General features: G+C 46.2%; 1 protein-coding gene across 6 annotated transcripts in view; it reads right to left on the bottom strand.

Moving 5' to 3' along the window:
* Positions 1-1,208: 1,208 nt before the first annotated feature.
* unc5b (unc-5 netrin receptor B) overlaps positions 1,209-22,930 on the bottom strand; it is a 40,156-nt gene continuing 18,434 nt past the window's right edge. Inside the window, exons 2-17 of one of the 6 annotated variants that reach the window (XM_078104126.1) lie at positions 14,796-15,026; positions 14,398-14,541; positions 13,915-14,018; positions 13,005-13,185; positions 12,461-12,628; positions 11,787-11,951; positions 10,141-10,173; positions 7,466-7,660; positions 6,730-7,098; positions 6,523-6,610; positions 6,030-6,204; positions 5,705-5,944; positions 5,214-5,363; positions 4,577-4,741; positions 4,290-4,486; positions 1,209-3,916 (exon numbers count right to left, since the gene is read on the bottom strand). In XM_078104126.1, coding sequence (XP_077960252.1) covers positions 3,751-3,916; positions 4,290-4,486; positions 4,577-4,741; positions 5,214-5,363; positions 5,705-5,944; positions 6,030-6,204; positions 6,523-6,610; positions 6,730-7,098; positions 7,466-7,660; positions 10,141-10,173; positions 11,787-11,951; positions 12,461-12,628; positions 13,005-13,185; positions 13,915-14,018; positions 14,398-14,541; positions 14,796-15,026 — 2,771 coding nt within the window. In that variant the 3' untranslated portion in view covers positions 1,209-3,750. The remainder of the gene's footprint in view (positions 3,917-4,289; positions 4,487-4,576; positions 4,742-5,213; positions 5,364-5,704; positions 5,945-6,029; positions 6,205-6,522; positions 6,611-6,729; positions 7,099-7,465; positions 7,661-10,140; positions 10,174-11,786; positions 11,952-12,460; positions 12,629-13,004; positions 13,186-13,914; positions 14,019-14,397; positions 14,542-14,795; positions 15,027-22,930) is intronic. The other 5 variants (XM_040178960.2, XM_078104127.1, XM_078104128.1 and 2 more) reach the window with 5 other exon arrangements.

The raw sequence follows: 22,930 nt of genomic DNA, 5'->3' as shown, positions 1-22,930 counted from the left end.
TATAATGATCTTATAATAAAGACGTGTGTCCTAACTTTTGCTGAGAAGTGAAGGTTATCCATCACATTTACCAGATGAGGGCACTGTAGGAGCGCATATCTAGCGTATTATTGCACCTCTCAGGAGTGTGAAAACTATTACAGCACCAAGAAGAAAAAATACTTGAATTTCTGTTCAGCAAAACATACCAGGTGGATTAGGCCATTGACTGGAATAAATACCTGCACACTCTTGGGTGTCAGTAACACATGAAACACTTTACAAAACTAATCATTATCATACAAATAACTCTCTGAAATTCACAAAATCACAGCTGTTGAACTGCTGTTTCCTCCTGGCAACAACATTTATCATTGTGAAGGAACAATCTGAACAAATAATACAATGTTTTCCAAGTACAGTCTAAGATCAAATACATCCTCCATGTTATTGGGATGGTTATAATCCTCTGCATTGATAGGCATGTATGTTTCAATAAAGGGTTGCATGAAATTCTGAAGCTTTCAAAGCCAAATATTTATGAATAGTTCGACTCCAAAAATACTATTATCATTTTATTATGCTTATTATTTCTAAATGCAGTGTCATTTAATTCTGTGCATGTATGGGCATTGTATATTGTCAAAATAATTGTGAATCCTTCAAAATAATATTTTATTGACGATTTAATCTCTAAGAAGCTTCCCGTTTAAATGTTAGCTTTTTACTGTCCTATCATTTTTGGCAGTTGACAACATTTAATTAAATGAGTGAAGAGGTGCGTATAATAAGTCCTAAATTACGACAGTACTGCAGTGCACTCTAACTAGAGACGATGCATTTGGATATTTGCCCGCAGTATAAGAGTCCAATTTGATAAATCCCTACTCATACACTCGTGGAAAAACACCACAGCGTTAAAATGCCGGTCCAACTTCCCAGAATCAACACTCAAAAGACACTATTAGTGCCTCCAAAACCGTGTTAATTGAAGGCTGAACAGCCTGCAAGTTAAAAGCTTTTAAAGACAAATCGACCGTAAGGGAATTTTCCAATGAGGTGTGAGGAGAGTGACAGGTCGAGGAGCTCGCTATTTACTGTGGAAATGGGATGTAATTGATGAAAACACTTTTTTACTGCCAAGAAATTAAATGGATTTTTATAGTTGGACCTTATTAAGTCAAATTTTGCATGTTTCAATAATTCAATAACAACAACACAGACTATTGTTAAACTAAGAAATATAATTTATTGCATAAAAATTATATTTAGTTACAGGTAAGAAGGATAGACGTTTATTTACAATTAATACTTTACAGAGATAAAATAAAGTCACTGAATCCATTTTGTTTTTTTTCCATAAAAATGTCAGTTTTTTAAAACAAAGGCTAAATATGTCTCTTATCGAACCAAGGAAGAATCAAGTTCAGCTCCACCATAAATTATCCGGAGCTACAGCCAAAGATCCAACAGATACACGAGAAATCTGGACAAATGAACACTGTAGTCTACAGCTAAACAGTCTCTGTAACAAGAATTGAAGAAAGAGCAATTGTCCTCAATTGTTCAAAGATCCAAAGTTCAGAACTGGGTGCCTTCACATAATTCTTCACGGACAAAGACCTGCAGGGCACGAGTTCATAGCATCCGTCACAACATGTTTTGCAGCCATTGTACCACACTTTGTTTTCTTCTTCTGAATGGGCTTCTTTAATATGTCGTTCTTGGGTAGTGATCCAATCCTTCCGAACCAGTTGAAGAATTCCTGCACACACCACTGTAACCAAAAATGTAAAACCACTCTAGAATACAAAATCAAAACCCTGTCAATGCCCTAATCTGAAAAAATAGAATTACTCTTCCAGGAAATAAAAGAAGTCAAAATGCTTCACTTTTCTTTTGTACTTGCATAGCACTTACAAAGAGAAATGACAGCTCTTAAGCGTGTGCACACATGGTACGTGCACTACCACCTGTATACACACACACACACACACACACACACACACACACACACACACACACACACACACACACACACACACACACACACAGCTCATTCACACCCAACAGTGACTCACTGCTGTAGAAGCGGGTATACTGCCTGTTTTGGTTTTTTGTGGTTTCAATGATACAAACACTTTTTGTTGATTTGAGGGAGAAACATACAAAAAAAGCACAGAACTAAAGTATTAACAAATTTGATGGATGAAAGTATTTCAATGTCCGTCTAACAATAACTGACGGAATAATATTGATAATGCAAAAAGCTTGAGGACCCTGACCACAAAGCAGGCGGCTTAGAAAAAGGTTAACAATATGCTATAAGATTGAGAGCGGGGAGATATAATGAGTCACAAGGTGATGGATAGACAGATGGAAACATAAGATGGATTCAAACATAATGTTGGTGCCAATTTGATTCAAGAAAAGTCAAATCTACTCTGTGATATTCATTCAGTTACAGCAAAGCAAAATGTAAGAAATACAGCATACACTATATTCACCTGGAACATTTGAGCGCCTCTAATCAGGTTTTACAGATTGCGGTTTACAATTCAAATAGATGCACCATGTTCAAAATAACAAATACACATGGTTTTGTAATCCACAGCTGAGACGTCCACTATACACATAACTCTCCCGTTTGGCCTCCTCTACTGGAGTCAAACAAATAAAACACATCAGCTCAGCAGCCTAAATGAGCACAGATGATGGAGCAGGTTCTGTGTGATCGTAACAGCAATGACAAGGGAATACAAAATCCACACATATGGATGATAACGTAAAGAGCGTTCCCCAAAGGAAACTTTTGAGGGATGACCAGAATGCTCCTCTGCAGTTTATTCTCGGATGAGTGCAGATGAGTGAGAGCGACAGAGGAAAAGAGAAACCCCCCCTGTGAGTGGGAATTATATGCCAAGGCTTTGAGGCATTTGTGGACACAATATTAAATAGTCCATTGGTTTAGTTATCTTCAAATTCTCAAATACACTTCAGAATTCACCCTCCTACCGCAAAAAGCACACAGCGACATGCTCCAGCCCTCAAACCTTGAGGGATGGACAAGAAATCCTAGCCTGATTCGGAGCCTGTTAATGACCATTTCTTCTGTGTGTAGTTGTGTGTGTGTGTGTGTGCTGGGCTGTTTCTATAGCCTGAGGAGGTTTTTTCGACAGGTTGCTGCTGCCTGTCATTCACTGCACACACAGAGTGACAATGGAGAAAACAAAAGCCGTGCCACCAAGTGAGATGCTGGGAAACGATGCACTTTCATGCTGCAACTGAAACACGGCTAACCCCGTGTTGGCATTTGTCCGATGTTTTACTCTGCGTACTTTAGTATTGAATACATGAATGTTTGTTTGTTTGCCCCAAAGCTTTTGTTATCTATATACAAAACCAACATAGTTTTCAATCTTTGAGCAGACAGTCAACAGCACGTAAGACGTGACTTTGCACCTATTTTACGCTTTAGCACCCTCAAATAGCTTTTGTATCTTGCAGATGTTATATTGTTTTGGTGGATTCAGACAGTATCAGATTAGCAGTTAATATCGGAGTGGGCTACGGTCCGTATGTAGCTGCAGGGGCTACTTAGGGGTCAATTAAAAGGGAGACGAGGCAGAGGTAATACATTGCATGTGAAGAAACCAACATGTTATTCGGGCTTATGGTTTGTGCATATTCATCGGCAGGTATTCTTATTTTCATCCCGGTGTAGAGAAAAAGGAAAAAAAGGTCTAGCTTGCTCTCTTGTACCTCGACCAATCAACAATCCCCGTCTGTTGTCATAACAACTAGCACCTCACTTTTGCCCATTTCTTCCAGCGCGGTCGCCAAAGAGACCAAGTCTGCGTCCGCTTGGTGACACGCTTCCCATAAGTCCAGTAGAACACCTGTGGGACTGGGCTTTGTTGCAAAGTAGTTCAAGTACCTGCGGGAGAGAAAGACAAGGCAAGATGTAAGAGGAATGAAGGAAGCTCGCCGTTATTGATTATAGATATTTCATATAATTAAAGCCGTATGTCACAAATACTGCTAAAACGAATGCCCCAGTAACTACTATATTTTACTAATCAGATTAGCTAATTAGCAATGTGAAATATCTAGTCTACCGTCTATAACATGCGTGGATAGAACCCTGAAGTTAATATTCAAGTCTTTTTTTCCATATTCCAATCTGAGATTCAAACCTCAGTCATAAAACAGCATCATCCCCTTTTATACATAAAACTGGGTTAAATAGTAGGAACTGGGATCCTTAGGACGCGCACTGGACTCATGGCCAAACTACCTTTCACACATACATGTGAGGCAGATCTGACCTGTCAAAGCCCAGACTGCGCGCCAGGAGCCTCCAGTCACATCCTCGAGCGCTCGGTGCATCCAAACTGGCACAGATCTTCTGGCGGATGGAATCAGGCAAGCGAAAGGCAAAGGGTCCAACTTGAGAGGAGGGCAGGCAGGTGCCTCCTGATGGGAGGGGCGAGTGGGGGGGTAGAGTCTGGATCGACAGAGAAAGGGGGGAGGCATTGAAACCAACAAAACGTGACAATTTAATCTGCTTTTGCAATTTCTAAATGGTCGCCGTTACCTCCTGAATGTCCGTGTGAAGCTGGAATATCTGCCCCTCCCCTTCCACCTGTCGGACACAGATCTTACAGGCGATCTGGGACACGGCCAGGCTTCCTCTCTCTAGGCTAAAGGTGCAGTGCAGGGGTCTCTGGCTGCCGCTCCAGATGTGATAGAACGGGATCTCCTGATAACACAGACAATCGTTAATAGGGAAAGCTGAGGAAACACGGCCTCTGTGCAAGTTATGTTGTCATGAGCAGCACAATCAGGAGCGATCTAGAAGACAGTTTCCATTCAATAACCAAACCAACTGGCCAGGGGGGGGGGGGGTGGGGGGGGGGTTGAGAATTTATCTCCTCAGCAAAAATGTCCATGAATTAGGATCGCTATCAGATTTCTCCATTTCTTTTTTTATCCCAGAGAGGGTTCAGAATGCCGTGAATGCAGCTGAGAACTTGTTTACAACACAAATGACTAGCTAGCTGTGCTTTGGAAGCACCTTCTTTAAGAGGTTACAGTTCAATCGTTTTATGGATCTACATCGTTCAAGCTGCAGCTGATTTGTGCTTTGGAAGCATGAACATGATCTATAGGCACTCTGCATATCGGCAGGCTGTTATATAGCGTCTGCTTTTTTTTTTGTTGAAGTGTCTCACCTGATACTTTGCAAGAAGTTTGCTTCTCCAGTGAGTGTGAGGAATGTCGTGGATGGACAGGCGCAGGTTGTGATAGCTGTCTTTGAAAATTAGAGGCTTTGGATCCTCCAGCAGAACTCCTCCTAGACTTCTTTCCAAATCCAGCACCTCCTGCATAGAGGCAGAGAGAAGAAGGGCTTTCAGAACACATTCATGACATTCCTTTTATTATGCTTTAAAAAACGCTTAATTAAATGCATTGTGCATTCCTGGGCTTTTTAGGTATGTTAAATGAGGAATCATTTTTAGCTGTACAACTAAGGTTTACATGATGAAGGGGTTTATATTTTTTAGAATATCTTTTCTATTTTATTATGAAATGAATTACCAGTAAAGCACAAATTCAACACAATTCAATGGCCGAAATGCAAATACCAAGACAAGAAGAAAGCTGAACATTAAATGAGAGAGGTGGACAGACACATGCAGGTATTTTAACACACAAGCGGCACCTTGAGTGCATGTGGGGTGTCATGGATGCAATAGATGCGAAGGCTGTAGTCCAGCGAGAGGCAGGGCGCCCGAGGGGCGAACAGCGCCAACTGCAGGCGTTTGCAGGCGGGCTGCGGAGGGCAGGACTGGCCGACGAGACCGTACGTTCCCAGCTGCTCCATCAGAACATGGCAACACTCCTCCTCCAGCTGCAGGTAGCAAGGAGACGACAGAGTCTCCTCTCCTGCCGTCAGCACCTCCTGAAACCGACAGTACACAGGGTTCAACGGCGCAACTCCAGCTGCCCGTCATATATTTATCATACGAGTCGCAGGTTTCTCTCACCTCCCACGCCCCCTGGTGAGTCTGCGTCTTGAGCGTGAGCGTCCAGTCAGGGGTAGGTGTGTCTAGCTGGGCGCAGTGGGGCAAAGTAAGAACCACGGGACGATTCAGCAACATACCGGAGGGGCCACAGCTCACCACAGGACTTAGTACGGTCTGACTTCCCTCAGAGGGTAACCTGTGAAGGGCACACAAACACACACACACACACACACACACGCACACACACACACACTGGGCGTTTGCAATAGTTGACAAAGAATCACAATTCATCTATAAAAGAACATTGAGGCTGGAACACGATTTGGAACTTGCTGCTATTGAGGAATCACAAAAGAAAAATGACAAAACTATCAAACAAACTTCACGTTGTTCTCAGTAGGGGAACTTTGCATGGGGGGAAAAAAGGAATTCTGATTGAGGCGTGCATGAGGTCCTGCCTTGTGCTTGTGAAGGGGCTAAATGAAACAGAGGATTGAAGATGAAGGGGACTCACGTTGTATTGTCCCACTTGTTGATAATAAGGTACATCTCATAGAACTTCCCCTGCGGTATTGTGCCCGGCGGGACCAGCAGGCTCACACCTGAGGGGGGAAGATGTCATGATCTTATTCCACAGGTCGTCCACACGTTTCATTGGTTCACACTGTGTGCTTGTGCGTTCTGCCAATGACCAAGAAAGTTGCAGGAAACATTCAGTTACCAGTGTTGGGGATGGTAAGGCGTCCTCCCAGGTTACCCATGGTGGCGCTGGTGCTCAGCCCGGGCTCCCTGGGGAGCGTGTGGCTGTGGTAATCCCGCTCTCTGCCCATGGTGCTCACTGACTTCAGGCTGAGGATCTCCCCGTCACACAAGCCCATGTCCGCGGGGAGCTCCAGGGAGGAGAGCGTGGAGCCGTTATACACCTTGATTTTGAGACTCGGCAGTGGGTCCAGCAAGGGCGAGGTAGTCATGGGGATTTTGTGGGGGCTGTCGTTGACCCCCTGCTTCAGGGAGAAGAGCGGCCCGCGGAAAGTCCCCGCCGTGGCTGTCAGATCGGGTGGAGCTGAGGGATGCAGAGGGTGGGTGTTATCTGTGGGCACAGCAGAGGAGAGGAGCTGTTCTCTCATCACCAGGAAGGACACGGGCCGGGCTGAAAGTGCTAAAAATGACGCGGGAGGAATGGATTAATGTGTCTAATTAATATTTAATGGCAAGAACAAGGGAAGGGATACCATGACAAAGGCTTGAAAAAAAAGTAATGCAGTAAAAAATGTAGAATAGACTAAACGAGAGGAAATAATGGTATGAAGAAAAACGATTTATTGGATGCGTTTTAGTTTAATGAACTGAAACGCTAGTTTGTGTAACAAACACAGTGATAGAAGGGGAATTGTATGTGAATGTGTAACTGGATGGCAGATGTTGGAGTGAGTGTGTGTGTGTGTGGTAGAACCTACCCTGTCTGGGGGGCTTGTAGTTGCCTGGGTGGAAGGCCGCAGTGAGAGCAGAAGAAGAATCAGTGATGTCTCCATGGAGATGGCGGCATCTGCGGCGGTATGCCAGCACTCCCACGCACAACACCAAAATCACACACAGCAGCAGGGCCCCCACCAGACCGGCGTAGACCGCGACACTCGTACCTGGGGCGAGCGCTGAGAGAGGGACACAGAGGCCGGCGGTCAGGACGCGATACGGAGACGCGTGGAAACCAACGGATACGAGTAGGAGTGAAACAAGAGACACGAGAATCGGATTTGTTTAACACATATCAGCTGTAGCAGAAAGAAGTGTAAGTAAGTTATTGCAGTCTGAGTGAGTGATGAAACAACAGGAATTGTGGGTCGAGGTTGGAGAAACCTTGACGTACTTTTCTCGCGCGAGTACACAATTACTACATAGAACCAATTATTCAAATAATCCACGGACGCAGCACATTTCTTTCACACGAGAGTCTTCGTAGAAATGTAATTCTTACAATTCCATCTTGAAACGATTCCTGACGTTCCCACATGTGTACATTGAAGTAATTCTCGGTCACTGCGATTGTTCATCCTGTCCACACTGGGTCCTCAGTATGATGGCAAAATCCACAGTCATTGTTCCGTGTAAAAATGAATTAGATGAAGCTAATGTGACACTTCAGCAGTCTGAAGTCAAATCAATGTATATCTAAAGTTACACTATTTATAGGGCTTGATTCCTTTTCTGTGTTACTTTCAAACGTTCCCAGCACAGTAACTAAACACCTACAGGGAAATAAATAAATAGATAATTAAGCTCTAAAACGGTAAATGTAGAAAAGTAATAGAGATCCTATTTAGGTATGTCCGGTATCATCAGGCAATGATGGGAACGGTCGACATTAAATAACAATAATATTCACTGTTTCACTGGTTTAGGCAGGCATCAGGTTACCTTTTAAAAATAAAGACAATGAGTTCCAGCCAATCGGTTGTGTCAATTTAAAAGTTTCGAGAGCGGAAACACTGGTATCAGGAGAGAAAGAGTTGGATTGGTACATCCCTGGAAAATGTGAGATGTCCGATTATTGAAGCCTAATTTTAGTTTGTGTTGACTGTTGAAAGCGCATTTTTACACAGACTCCTCCGTCTGTTTCATTGGAACCGCATTAGACAGGTGATCCCTTCACAGCCAGTATGGACAGGAAAAATAATAACTAATTCTCTTAGTATACTTGTGTGTGTTGCAAGATAAACTTGAAAAAAAAAACTATTATATAACTCTGGCAGTATGCCTGCTGGCTGTACCCGGTGTTCAGTTCGATTCAAGCTAAGGCAACAATTTCTGTGTTAAAGAGCTCACTGAGGAACGACACAATAATAAACGGGTCCTCCAAGCCTGCGAGGAAGCGAACCGGAGGGGCTTCCTATCTATATCCATCTATGAGTGATTTTCCAGCAGGCCCAACGCAGCTCGCTTCCCTCCGACTTCCCAAAACCAGCGTGGTCGCTTCAGACACGTGAGCCGTTCACACAGGAAGCAGGAAGGAGCCGACGATGAGCCCGGTTTGTGTCACACAAAAAAAAAGGAGTTAGAATAAACAGCGCTGGAAGAAAAGGCAATTTGGGAAACGAGATAGGAAGGAGTTAGATAAGGCCGTGATTTGTTGAGCGGACAGACGGATTATAAGTGTGGTGATGACGAGAGGGGAGATAAGGGCAGCCGTGCTTTTGGAAAAGGACCCGTGTTAGAGAGGGAGGGAGAAGTTGAAGGAAACACTACAGAGCAGCAGCGAGCGCAGAAGAAAGGGTGGAGGAGAGGAAGGCCGGAGGCAGACGGGCTGGATGAGGAGAAGAGCTCCCGCGTGCTCACGTGGCGCGACGGAAACAAATCCGACAGCCATCCGCACTTATTACTAGAAACGGCACAATGGCGAGTTAGGTGCATTGCCGCGGCTGCTTCGCCCCCGAGCCCACGACACGGTGAGCTGGAGGAATTACCATCAGCTGCAAAGCAAACTATCTCACAGATTAACTGAAGACATGAATCAACTATTTCCCCATCAGCCAGCGCCCTGCTTTCACCCTCCTGGTTTGAGGATTAATGGGTCTCAGCCGGACGCATGTCGTTTAGCTCCCTTCATAACACAGCGTGCAGATTGGTTTTTAGCAACTTGGGTTCGGGCCAGATGAACTTTTTTCGGGGAATTTGTTTAACTACACCTTTTTTTTTCTTCTACTTTGAGCTTCAGTGAACTGTTCTCAGAATCAGGATCAGAAACACGTAGAAGGAATCGGGCCAGGCGACTGGTGCATAACAACAAACACAGGATATTGTTTAAAAATAACAGAAATGTAACCACGGTTACGTGGAGATCGCTGAGAAACGCGTGTTACGCTAAGTCAACGTACGAGACAAGACGGGGCCACGACACTCAAGACGGCTGAACTCAATCTGAGACGACAACAAAGTGTGTGTTTGACGGGCTCGAAACAAAACGCTGCACACATTCAGCTTCACGCGCTAATACAGATGTTAGGGACTCCTCATCCGTAGGAGGACACGGACGGACAGACGGACGGACAGACGGACACACATCCAGCGTGGACACAAACACTAACAGTGCGGTGGGAAACAGTGAAAGGGTGAAGTCATGGGAAGGTGAACTTACGATGGCTTGCATGTTCAATAGAAATCTTTTTATCTGTTTGAACGGGAGAAATAAAAACAAGGGAAGAAAAGAAAAAAAAACACAACAACATAAAAATGGATGGACTAGTAGTTGTTCTGCAAGTGAACAATACAATAACAAAAATAAACAACAACGCATCAATATGAAAATAGAAATGTAAACATAAAAGAGGTTCTGCAAGAAAGAAAACATACTTTATATATATGTGAAATAAAATAAACTCTTTTTGAAATGCATGAGAATAGTGAATAGTTGGATGAGGTTTGGCGTAATTGTCTGTATAACATCCAAAAAGCAGAATGAAAGCCAATTAGAACTGCGTGTGAGAGATTAGGATCATTTGGCAACGTTTAGGACTAAATGAACGTCAATGTTGAAAGGTACATGAGGGAGAAAATGCAGATTAAAATGGTCTCTTTAGGTACGTTATCACCTTCATCATATGAAAAAACACCTGACAGGAACAATCTCTCCTGAAATAACCATCAATTTGAAGCATCCCTGAGTGGTTTGATGAATGTCAAAACCGTCTTACGCCACTTACTAGATCTCAAACCCAATAACCTTCTCTCCCAAGGATCATCAAAACGCCAAATTGCTCCCTTCCCAGTTTCATTATTTCAGTAGCAATTAAAGCCTACTAGGAAGGCAGCGCAGATGATGCTTTGTGGCGTCTCAGAGCATTTTATAGGCCCGGAAAGGGATCAACTCGGATTGAGTCGTTACAGCCGCAGAAAGTCATAACGTCGTCAGTTGGTGATGCAGAATGTTCACATTAAGGTGATGGCAAAATAAATAAGTCAGTGACCTCGTAGTGACAAATGTACAGATTTTCCAAAAGCACAGCGCTGCCCACGCCGCACCTCCTCCGGAGCCACTTAAGGGCGTGTTTTCCTGACGGCCTCCTGAGGATGCCCTGCTCCGACAAATCAGAGTGTTTGTCTAATCCGCCTGCTCCGTAGATGATTATTTATGTCAAGGCTCGCATGCACGTCTGATAGAATCGAAGCACGGTGTGCACATACAAGTGTCTGCGTGCTCGCCGTGTGTTGGCTTGTGCATGTATATTTTTTTTTAAGTGTGTACTTGAAAGTATTTCGCTGCCTCTGTGGATGTGCGTCTCAAAGACTCTAATGTGCTGTCAGCTGGATTTCTCCCGGCTCATCACGGGCTGCACATTGGGAGTCAGTCAGAGTTTAACTCACTCTCATATGCTCTTTCCTGTGCTAATTTTCTGACTTGGTTGTGTCATGCTCGCATCTTACTTTGTGCGTTACGTTACCCTGCACGTGCATCTTCTATCTTCTTCTCTCTCTCTCTCCATCTGTGCCCTTTAGATGTGGATCACCACTCTCCTTGTGAACCAAAATCTTTCCTCACGAAACATCTGTCTCGAATTTATCTGTTTTCTTTTCCATTTGTCTCTCTCTCTCTCTTGCTCTCAGCGTCATTTATGCTTTCGCCGTGCTGCAGAGCCAAATAACCTTTGCTTATTCGTTGGATGATTTGCATTAACTGAAGAATTACGATGCATTACAAATAAATATATGCACGATCCAAATATCTATTCTTTTTTTGACATTTAACAACCACCCCACTTCAAGCACATTGCTCAGGTGACTTACTGCGTGCACACAACCCCTCGGTGCAGTTTTTGCTCTCCATCATGCTGCCGCTGCAGTGCTTCCCGCCGTTTCTGGGCGGGGGGGCCTGGCACTCGCGACTGCGCCAGTGGGTGCACTCGGTCCCACAGGCGGACCACTTTGCCCAGTCGGTCCAGCCTCCGTCCACTGGAATGAGACAGCAAAGACGGGAGTCACGTTCCAGCAAACCAACGTCTGAGTACTTTGAACACGTCGGGTGGAGGGAATCGGGCATGACTGAATAATGTGGCGCCATGCGCATGTAATGGCTGGAAGGGCCTCGTTTTGGAATTAGCCAAATGCATTTGGCGGTATGTTTTTAAAATTACGTTAGAGTCAAGGTTGAGGCAATAAGTGGGAAAATGGTGCGTGACAGTAAATCAGATAACACCAATCAGATGTTCCTGATTTACTTTTCATGTTGAAATTAAAGCAGCAACATGAGCAAATGTTATGCTGTCCTCGTTGGGAAAAAGTAAAAAGTTTTTGGCATTCAACGTTTTGAGGATTAACATCCTGGTTTTTCCTGCATTTAATGTTCTAGAAGTTCTAAAATCCATCCGGACACGTCGGACAGGAAATTCTCTAATGGTTAAGTGCTCGACTACTTTGCCTGAAGATGTTATAAGTAACACTAATGAGTATGTCATCTTCACCTGGGCAAAGTGTGGTGCAGGTCACTCTCTGGAAGGGTGGGCCTTCACAGAAGGCTCCTCCATTCAGAGGGGCAGGATTGGTGCAGCTGCGTGTTCGTCGCTGCCAGCCCCGCCCACAGCGAGCATTACACTCTGACCACTCAGTCCAAGACGACCATCCTCCGCTCACTGACGGAGAGACGGACAGGCAAGTCTGGCAGTTAAAACCTCGGTCATCTTTAAGAATAATCAGAATATAAACACCAAAACAAGATTTTGGGTGAGTGTTAGATAACTCAGGGGATTGTAGGCATTGTATCTACAGCAAATAGTTCCTATTGGTATTTTACATTTTTGATTCTTTCTTATGTAAAAGTAAAAGATTCATCAAATTATTTTACGTTATTTTAGGTCTACATTTTGAGCCGCTAAAAGTATCTAATTTTGCGAGTCACCTATTAGCACATAAAAAAAAAACTTGAGGATGATTTCTAAAAAAATGTTATGTTATGATTCATAGACCAATCCCTCCAAAATGGAAGAGGGAAACCCATGTTTGTTTTACCGTAAACAATAAGAGTGGCCGTGCTGCTGCGTCTCCGGGCCACCACGTTACGAGCCACGCAGGTGTAGTTGGCCGTGTCTGAGAGTCTGGCCTGCTTGACGATCAGATCGTGATCGATGGTGATCAGGAAGTTGGAATCCTGCGATGGATCGATGACATCCTCGTTCTTCAACCAATCCACCTGTGGAGAGGCAGGAGCACACACACACACACACACACACACACACACACACACACACACACACACACACACACACACACACACACACACACACACACACACACACACACACACACACACACACACACACACACAAAGTACTGAAGCTATTCAGACAAAGCAATGAAATGAACCACATCAGCCAGTATTTGAGCCAACAGGAACATCTGCGCTCGCGAACCTCGCGTTGAATGGATTATATAATGAATGGATTATTTTAGCAGATGACGCTGCATATGAATGTACAAATCTCCAGGTGTGTCTGCATAAAAACACCACACACAGAATGCTTCAGAGAAAACTGTAACCACAGTGTATTTAACTTTTACAGCAAACTTCACTGCTAAAAATACTGTCAATATTTGGATGAAATTAATGAAAATTTTTTATTTTACTTATGACATTATTTTTTTGACATCCTCTCTTTGTTTACGTCACACAAAGTGAAGTTATTTAGCCACAGTAAAGAACAAATTTTCATGAATTATTTGTTCTCTCTTTTTAATATAAATCTCTCAAATACAAATGCCGTGCACCATATTACCTTTTATATCATGTTTATGTTGCTCCATAACTAATTATTTAACGCAAAGCTTTGTTGTCTCCTTTGAGACCAAATACCAATGAGGTCACACTATTACAAAAAACAAAAAAATGCGTGAAAGCGCGTACGAGGAGGTAGAGTTCTACCTCAGCAGCAGGCATGCCTTCCGGGGGGCGACACTGAAGCAACACCTCCTGTTCGAGTCGCACCTCCCTCCCCAGTGGCTCCTGCTCAAAGTTCTTCCTCAGGTCTACAGGGGGCGACACAGATGAAGTTAGTGAAGACTGCCCCGTGACAGCAGTCAAGCCCTGTGACATTGTGCGTGACACAAAAACACACACACACACACACACACAAAGGCTCTGTTACCGTATCTTGTTTTTTCTCTTCATACCCTCATAAACATGCACAGTGTCAATCTCACTCCATCACCCTTTTCCACGGGGGAATTGGAGGGGAGGCTACAGCAAATGTATTAGCATATATACTTAAGCTGACACATTTGACAAGCAAAAAGTCAGAGACACTCGCCCTTCTACTAGCGCCCTTCCCCTCTTTCTCCCCCCCTCTCCTCCTCCACACACACACACACACACACACACACACACACACACAGCTTTAGCACTGACATGCAATGCGAACGTAGGCCCGGTTGCTCTTGGTGGTCCCGGCCGAGCTCCAGGCCACACACTGGCACCAGTAGTCCTCCAACCCAAACAGCTCCTCCACCTGAGTCCTCGACACCGAGATGTCCACCTCTCGCACCACCAGCCCTGAGCAGAGATAAAGAGACGGAGAGGGAGAGAGACATTATAGACAGAGACAGATATTAGTGGGGCATATAAAGAACGCGCTGGCTGCAGGCCTAATGCAGTTAATGTGCCCATAAAGTCCTGTGGGAACTAGTGGACTATGTAGTATGATGTTTATGTCTGTGAAATACAAGGTGACATTACCGTGTTGGTATTTGTGTCGTTGTATTTAAAGTACACTTCTGTGTGTGTGTGTGTGTCTGCGTTTGAATTACCCGTGACCTGGTCCAGGCTCTCTCTGGTGACGTGATCGTTTTGATTGACCCATTCTCCGTTACATTTGAAGTAGATCTGGGTGGCGGGCGACGCGCGGCACCGCAGCTGGACGGGCCGGTTCTTTACGATGAAAGCGTCCTCCGGTTCCAGCAGGAATTCTGGGAGAGGCTCCGCTGGTGCTGACGGGAAGGAGTCGGGGAGAACCTCTGCCTCGCTGTAGTCGCTGCTCTCTGGAAACGCACGGAAACACAAAACTGATTTAAATGCCCCTCGATGGGAAACCTGACTTATAGAGTCTGTCTGCTGCAGGCAAACTGCAGCGCAGCACCTCATCGCTCAGCAGCTGACCCTTTGCCGTGACCCAACTGTTGGAGAGGTAAGAAATAAACTAAATTACAAATGTATCCCTCGGGGATTAATAAACTACCAAACACCCGAAAGGGAGAATATGTGTGTATGACACCGCGTCTCAATCCAACTTTTGACAGCAAATCGGTCAGCACTGCTTCCTGGTACACATGAAGGAAACAATGTTGGTGTATTTCAAGACGACATTTAAGGTGTGGACAGTTTGCACTGTAAATGGAAGGACATGGTGACATTCTTTGCCTCCTTGTTATTGCCAGTTATGTGGTCGATGCAGGCGTCCTGCTCTGGAGCTGGAGAGGAGGGCGGCTGACCTCCCACGGACCGGTCCTGTTATTCGCACATTCCCCGACATTCTCAATGTGACAAAGTCCTCTTGGCAATGGTGCCAAGAGCTTCTCCTTGCAGGAGGGACACAGCATTTCTAACCTTTTCACTCTGACGCAATACTTCAATCATAGGTAGATCCCAGGCAGTTTATCAATGCTGCCGCCTCATTGCCTACTAGCTTTCATCAGTAGAGGCCCCGAAGGTGTCGTGATGTTCAGCCCAGTTTTCCTCACAGACTCTCAAACTTGTGGTGCTGTGGTTTTAAAAAATCGTATCCTCCATATTCAGATGATACAGAAAGAAGTGTGGCTGGTTTTTCATACACTGACACTTGATGCAGACAGTTTGCAGTTTGCACTTTTCAAAAATGTATCAACCTGATCAGTTATTCCACAACCAGGGAACAAGAGAAACTACTTAGAAAGATACCATCTCCTATTCTTAGAAGCGCCTCCCCGCGCTCACCCCGCTGTCTCCCCTCGACAGACTGTGAGACATTAGGGGAAAGCAAATAGGAACGTACTTTACGTGTAAGTAAGCGCCAGGGAAAGTTGGGGCATTATTCAAACCAAAGTTGTTGGATTCAAGAGGCTGTACCGTGTTCAGAAAGAACAAACAAGACCAACTTTTGACCTCAACCGTCTCCACCACAACAGGGCCGGACGAAAGAAGGTGAAGCTGCACAGGATGGACCCGTCATCCTTCATCGCTCTCCATCTGTCTCTCTGGCAAACATAGACCTCCGTTCCTTCACCGGTCAGCCCGAACTGAACTCTCACCACTGCAGCTTTTACTCCACCGAGACCCCAGCGCTGTATAGTAGGATAGGATTGGCTGATTCTGGGGGCGGGTGGGTAAGTGGTAAGTTTAAAAAACCTGATAACTGGTAAACGTGGTAATATGAACGAGTCAGGATATAATATAACCACTAGAGACCGTGTTTTTCAGAGATGGCGTTTTACCACTTAAAGAGTCCACAAGCTGACTAAGAATGAGACATGCCTCATTAAAATATCACCAAACACTTTATATCACAAACTCACATTTGAATTGTGGAAAAACTAAAAACACTGTCAACATGCACAAGGAAAACAAAGAAACACACCGAACACACTGTTCCTACAGGTTACACCCTGGGAGGTGTTCACACTAAACAGCTAAAGATAAAACAAATGTGTACGATGAAAATGAACACATCTCAGAGTGATACTTATCCGTGAACACATAAAGCGCCGTGTGACTCCCACACTCCTTCTCTCTGTTCTCCCCTTAAATCTCCTTGTCTGCTCTTACTAAGCTGTCGCCTCCAGTATTTCAGACTTTGAATTCACAGTCAATAACCAATTGTGTTGCCCCTCCCCACCTCTCACCCCCGCTCTTTCCCTTTGTCCGGCATTGATCGTTCGCTCTTCAAACATCGGCTGAAAAACACAGCCTGTCACTCTTCTGTCACGGGGGGGGGAAGAGGAAGGAAGGCAGAGGAATAATGGCAGCAGAGACAGACAAACATGGAGAGACAGTGGTTCAGACGGAGACAGGAGGGGAGGAGAGCAGCGTGTGTGTGTGTTCTAGGATCTGCACTGAGCCAAAGTTTAATTAAAACACTTTTGTATGACTGAGGAGGAGTCAGGGAGACAGACCCCCCCCCCCCCTCCTCCCTGTCTCTCTTTGGGATAATGGAGCTGGGGGGGGGGGGGGTTAAAGTGGAACCTGTGTTTTGGGGCCAGCATACAAACATCCATCAGAGCTCAGCAGCCGGCAATTTGCGCGGAATGGAGGAAGACAAGAACTCCTCGCCGTGCATCACAGCAAGTCTTTTATTACTCTAATGACAGACAGCAGACAGCCAGAAAGCAAACACGGGCTTCTGGGTATTACTTTCCGAAAAGCACCAGATCGCAGGAACACACGCACGCATAGACACAGACACCAGATGACAGCCTGTGCTTATACAGTGCATTCCTACCCAGCCGTATGCATTCACGCTGCACTCGAGCAGCTGAAGGTGCAGCCTCCTCCGGTGACTAAGCGCAGGGATGAGGATCCAACGTCACGGAGAGTCGCACCGACAGTGGCGGCGCGAGGCCACGCTCGAAGGCACGGCCGCGTGGGAGAGAGGACGGGTGGAGGGGGGAAAAAACACGGGCAAACAGGAAGGCTGGCCAAAGAAGTGGAGACGATGAAGACGCTGGACTCCCATAATAACCGGCAAGGACAATGAATCACGGTGTCTATCTTTGTCCAACTTGACGTCAAAAAATGTTTTCTCCACCCTCTGTTCTCTTGTCTCTCATTCTCTCACACAGACACACAACACACACACACACGGACGACTGTAATTTCCTTAGCCCCAGCGCCTCTAGCCAAAGTGGAACCCAAAGTGTCAGTACTTTATCATTACCTTTACAGAGTTAGTCATTACTGTCCCCCTCCAGTGCCCTTTCTATCTCAACACAGCACTCAGTGGGGGGGAAAAGAGATCAAGAGAGAATAAAGCATCGGGAGAAGAACACTTTGAAGCAGCCGAACAACAGAAAAACACTATAAAAGACATTGGCTCATTGTGTGTTTGGCAAGATCGGGATTTTTTTTTTTTTTTTTTGTTCGAGGTCACAAACACATCCGTTCTGCTTTTCAGTTGGGTGTCTGACATAGGAGTGCTCTTATTCAGGGCCGTCCCCTGACTCCATCCTGCTGGGTTCGAAGCACCACTAGACTTAAAATGACTTTAACAAACACACACCAGAAAGCCTGCAGCCCGCAGCTATGAGGCCCAACCGGTCCGCCGAGCCCATTAAGGACAAACAGCTGTGAGGACAGACACTCGAATATGATCACACTGCTGGTGACGGAGGAAACAAGGCCAATAAATAGAGTGATCAGCAGACATTATGTTCCATCCATCATTCTCACCCAATCAACCCCATCATCATCATTCTTGCAAGGAAGCCCTAAGGTAAAGTCACACATGGCACGCAGAGGCAGGTCGAAAGAGACAGAGATGGATGGGGGGGGGAGACAGTCTCTCCTTTGCCTTCCTTAAAGGACAATTAGATTGAGTGATTGATATTCAGACTGACCTCATGCTCATACGCCTGAAAACTACTGGCCAAAGGAGGATGGAGATGGAGAAAAAAAAATACATCAGGAAGGACAGTGATGGTGAGGAATGGTGGAGTCTGGATTTGGACGAACGTTGTGTGAGTGGCAGTGACAGTCTCTGTGTGTGTGTCTATGTGTGTGTGTGTGCTTCGCTTCTCACATCAACAAAGGCAGACGAGGTGTGAGAAGTCATGCCGTTAACCCATCTGACCGAACACGCTCGTTCAAACACTCACTGCATAACCAGCCTTTTGGAGTGAGGTGTGTGTGTGTGTGTGTAGGGGGGGGGGGGGGGGTGGTTGACTCACTAGGCATTATGTTCATTTCATCACGGTTGCTGGGAGCCAAAAAGAGGCAGGAAGCAGAAGTTGACGTCCCGCTAAGAGTCACACATATCCAACTGGCTGTGCGCGCTCATAAAACCGCTCCACGCGTAGGCTTTGAAAGTTCTTGTTTGGCTATTTTGATGCCGCCACCAATATGTGCACCACGCGGCTCGGCAGCCTGTTTCATTGTGGACTCACCATGGTGACTCTTGACTAACTGACTTCACGTCCCAAACAGTCAGGCACACACATTCCCCGTCAGGTCCTCCTTGATTCTTACATTCTGTCTCCGCATGTGGCTTTTTATGTTTTTCTTCCTCTATCAAGTAAAATGACGAGGTGTTCTTTTCTTTTGAAAATCAAAAGAAAGGGGTGCTATTTTAGAAATTGGTTTACTTGTCGTTTTGAGAGACTGACAAAAATTACATTGTCGGTTTGATTTTGTGTGTCTTGCACAGAAACAGGTCCAAGATGTATTAGACGAACCCAAAGATTTCTATGAACTTATTTACAGCTGGTTACACATTTGAGCTTCTTCTTGAAGAACCACTGCAGCAGTTCAAAAGAATCTACCCAGCAGAATGCATTGTTAATTAAAAGGGTAATTAGCTAGCAAACAGCCTTGGAAGTGGTTTGGAAATTAATACTTTGTGAATACATAACCCAATATACATAGATATACATATACGTGGATCAAGGCGCAAGTTCAAGCAAATGCCCATAAGTAAGAAAGATGGAAGAACAGAGAAAGAATAGAAAAAGTGTATTTGTGTGTGTGTGTGTGTGTGTGTGTGTGTCTGTGTGTGTGTGTGTGTTTGTGTAGGACAGAGAGACAGGGAGGAAGGTGACACAGGAGGCTGGAAAGCAGGTTGTCAGAGGGAGAAGAGCGAGCAGGTGACGGAAATGCAGAGTGACGGAAATGCTTCGCTCGTCCATCCGCCATGTCCGGGTGGCAGGAGTAGAGTGAGCAAGCATGACCGCATGATAACACACACACACACACACACACACACGTGTGCCCCCGCAGCAACTGCTGGGGTTCCCGACACATCATCTACAGATCTGCTTAGAGGTGGTGTAGCATCACACACTCTTAGCTCCAAGGTGGGTGGACCCCTGTTTCTTAAAGGACTCACCTTGTCTCTCCTGTAAGCCCTTGGTGGTTGGTTTTAATGACACTTAATCTCACACACACACACACACGCACACGTAAACATGTTATCTAACTATGTGGTAGATGTGCGAGAGGTGGTGCGGCCGTGTTGGTAACAGATTGTAGATTAAATATGTCCCGCTGCGTATTCAAGGGCCTGAGTGAGATTCTGTGACTGTATTTTGGAATGTGTGGGAGAGTGTGACTGCAAGCGAGGGAGCGCTAAGAGGATTTACACTTGTGTTGTAGCTGTGATCCCACTGCTGCTACTGCTGCTTTTGAAAAGACGCGGGGGGCGGGTTGCTTGTGTCGTGGCTGAGATTGTGCTTTACGGCAGCCAGGGGGCGCCACCCCCTGTAGAGCTCATTAATCACAGCCCGTCCAAAGTCGCCCGGTGCTGTTTGTGCGTGCCCCGACGACCACCTACTGCATGGGAACACAGACGTACACAAGCGGCACTATCAATCACTATCAGAGGAACCGAGGGGGGGGGGGAGTGTGTGTGTGTGGAGGAGGGGGGGGGGGGGGGGGGGGGGCTTCGGAAGGGTGGGAGGGAGACAGAGTGGGTGAGACGATGTTGTTTTCCTATTATCAGCTCGAAATTACAGGCCGATACTCGGAGGTCAAACTCATACGGTGGAATGGGACTCGTGGACATAAGTGGACGCGTCGAGGGCGAGGCGCCACTGCCTCTCTGCTCAGCCGCCTGATGAGCGAGGCGCAGATGTCCTCGCGGGGCGGCCGGGTTGCCATGGCGGGTATTCACATGGAGCCGGCTCCTCTAGGGGGGCCCGCGTAGTCTACGCTGCACCGACCGCAGCTACACCCGTCGTCCCTCTCTCGCTCGCCATTCGTTTTGGACGTCTTGTTGAAAACGTGTCCTTCCCCGTCCCCGGCGATTGTCTCGGCGTGACTGCGTGTGCGCGAGGAGCGAGGTGAATAGGTGAAGCAGTACAGTGGGATGAGTGTTTGGAATATGCGGCTGTTTTTTAATGGCAGTAATTACATGAGAAGATGAGCTGCATTCCTTCCTGAGGGCAGACTGATTACAGGCCTCTCCTCTCCGGGCCCCTGTAATTACCCACTCTACCCTGCCCCCCCCCCCCTCCTCACCCCACCCCCCCGCTGTACTCTGCCTCGGCGGGGCAACAGGAGAGTCCCCCCCCCCACCCTGTCCTCTGTTCCACCTCTTTCCCAGTTTACCTGCAACACTCTACCTCTCGTCCCCTCAGCCGGTCACTCTTCTGTCCTCGCTTATTGCTCCTCCAACTGATTGCTGGACACACACACTTGCATAAACAGACTCACACTAAGACACACTAAGAGACCACATTGCAGACGTGGCATCGTGCCCAAAGTGCATTACGTTTCTAACCTAAATGGAGTTGAAATCTTTTTCTCAATCTTCTCTTTGAACTTCCCAAAAAGACAAAGAGAAAATGATGCATATGGAGCATATATTGTACATGGGGGGGAGTGTGGGGGGGCATTCGATGAGGGTTACACCTTGAGACAAAACACAGACAGTTTCCGCCTTCCAGGTAAATTCCGTCTGGTTTCAAACAACAACGGAAACACAAAGTAAGGGTGCGGTTGCGCACATGACCTCACACAAACACCAACTTCAACAAAACCAGGAGGTCCACCCCAGTCGGTCAGAGTTAGGGTAAATCTGCCTGGAGACACTCCGCAATTGTTGCACCAACCAGCATTCGGAAGCCTTTCACTCGCTAAAACACATGCTCTTATTTATTTACAGTTTGACATTGAATCTTTCAGAATCTTAAGGCTCTTGGTTGCTTAAATAATCGTAGTTCTTTTGAGATATCGTGCTACTGTCACCTTGTAATGTGTTAAATTTGGCATGAACTTTGATGCGACCAGAATTGGCAAAAGGTATTTCATATGCATGTTTTTTTATTTGACACGATGACTCGCCTCCTTGGTGACAAGGAGATTCTGAACATAATGTCTCAACAAATCACATCAGACACCCCGAGCAAGTGATAATGAAGAGAGAGGAGAGTGTTTTGAGTGGGTTCAAGGAGCAGGAGAGAGAACCAAAACATCACGGCAGGGATGGATGGATCAGGAACGAGAAGTCTTGATCTCTTCGAGCATCATCAAGTCATAGAGCAGGAGGAAGGGAGAGCTATAAATCGGGGGGAGGGGAGGGGGTGGAGTCAGGTAAGTACAGGTAACCATGCTGATGTCAGGGGCGGATGAGGATGGAGGGAAAACAGGGCGATTAACGACGAGGCTGGGGGATGGGTTGCCAAGCTAGATGCCAAGGAAGAAGGGAGGGAGGGAAGATACGGGGAGGAAGACACTGAGAGTTGCAGCAATCACCCCTGGGTGCAGATCAAGTGCAACTTGGTCCAAGTGTGTGTGTGTGTGTGTGTGTGTGGACATTGGCTATGGTTGCCACGACTGCCAGGGCTATTAGAGATGCCTGCTGCTGTAATGTGTTGTGACGGGGGCGGATTCTTGTGACTAACTGCTTTGGCAGGAGAGCTCCTCTGTCATGCTAATGACAAGACGAGCAGATGAGCTGGATCGACAGCGGGTCGACGGGCCGCGCACGCGGCTTCTCCTCCAGCTCACGCGCCCGAAAACAGAGGGTTTGGACGCCGTGTTGCAGAGACCCCCCCCCCCCCCACCACCCCCGAGGTGTCCTCCCTGTCATGAAAGTGTACGCCGCGCGACAGGCAGAAGCAGACGTCCGCGCTCGCAGACGGACGGAGGGCGACGGCACACGGACGGACAAAGTGAGAAAGAAAATAAAGGGACAACAACACGTGACACGATGGCACGATCACACCCCACACAGCCGGCTTGGCGTCACTCTGTTCCTGTA

The sequence above is a fragment of the Gasterosteus aculeatus genome, chromosome 6 (genome assembly GCF_964276395.1).
Source record: "Gasterosteus aculeatus chromosome 6, fGasAcu3.hap1.1, whole genome shotgun sequence".
NCBI classification, from domain to species: domain Eukaryota; kingdom Metazoa; phylum Chordata; class Actinopteri; order Perciformes; family Gasterosteidae; genus Gasterosteus; species Gasterosteus aculeatus.
Note: the sequence above shows the minus strand (reverse complement) of the source record. Positions and strands in the feature narration are given on the sequence as shown.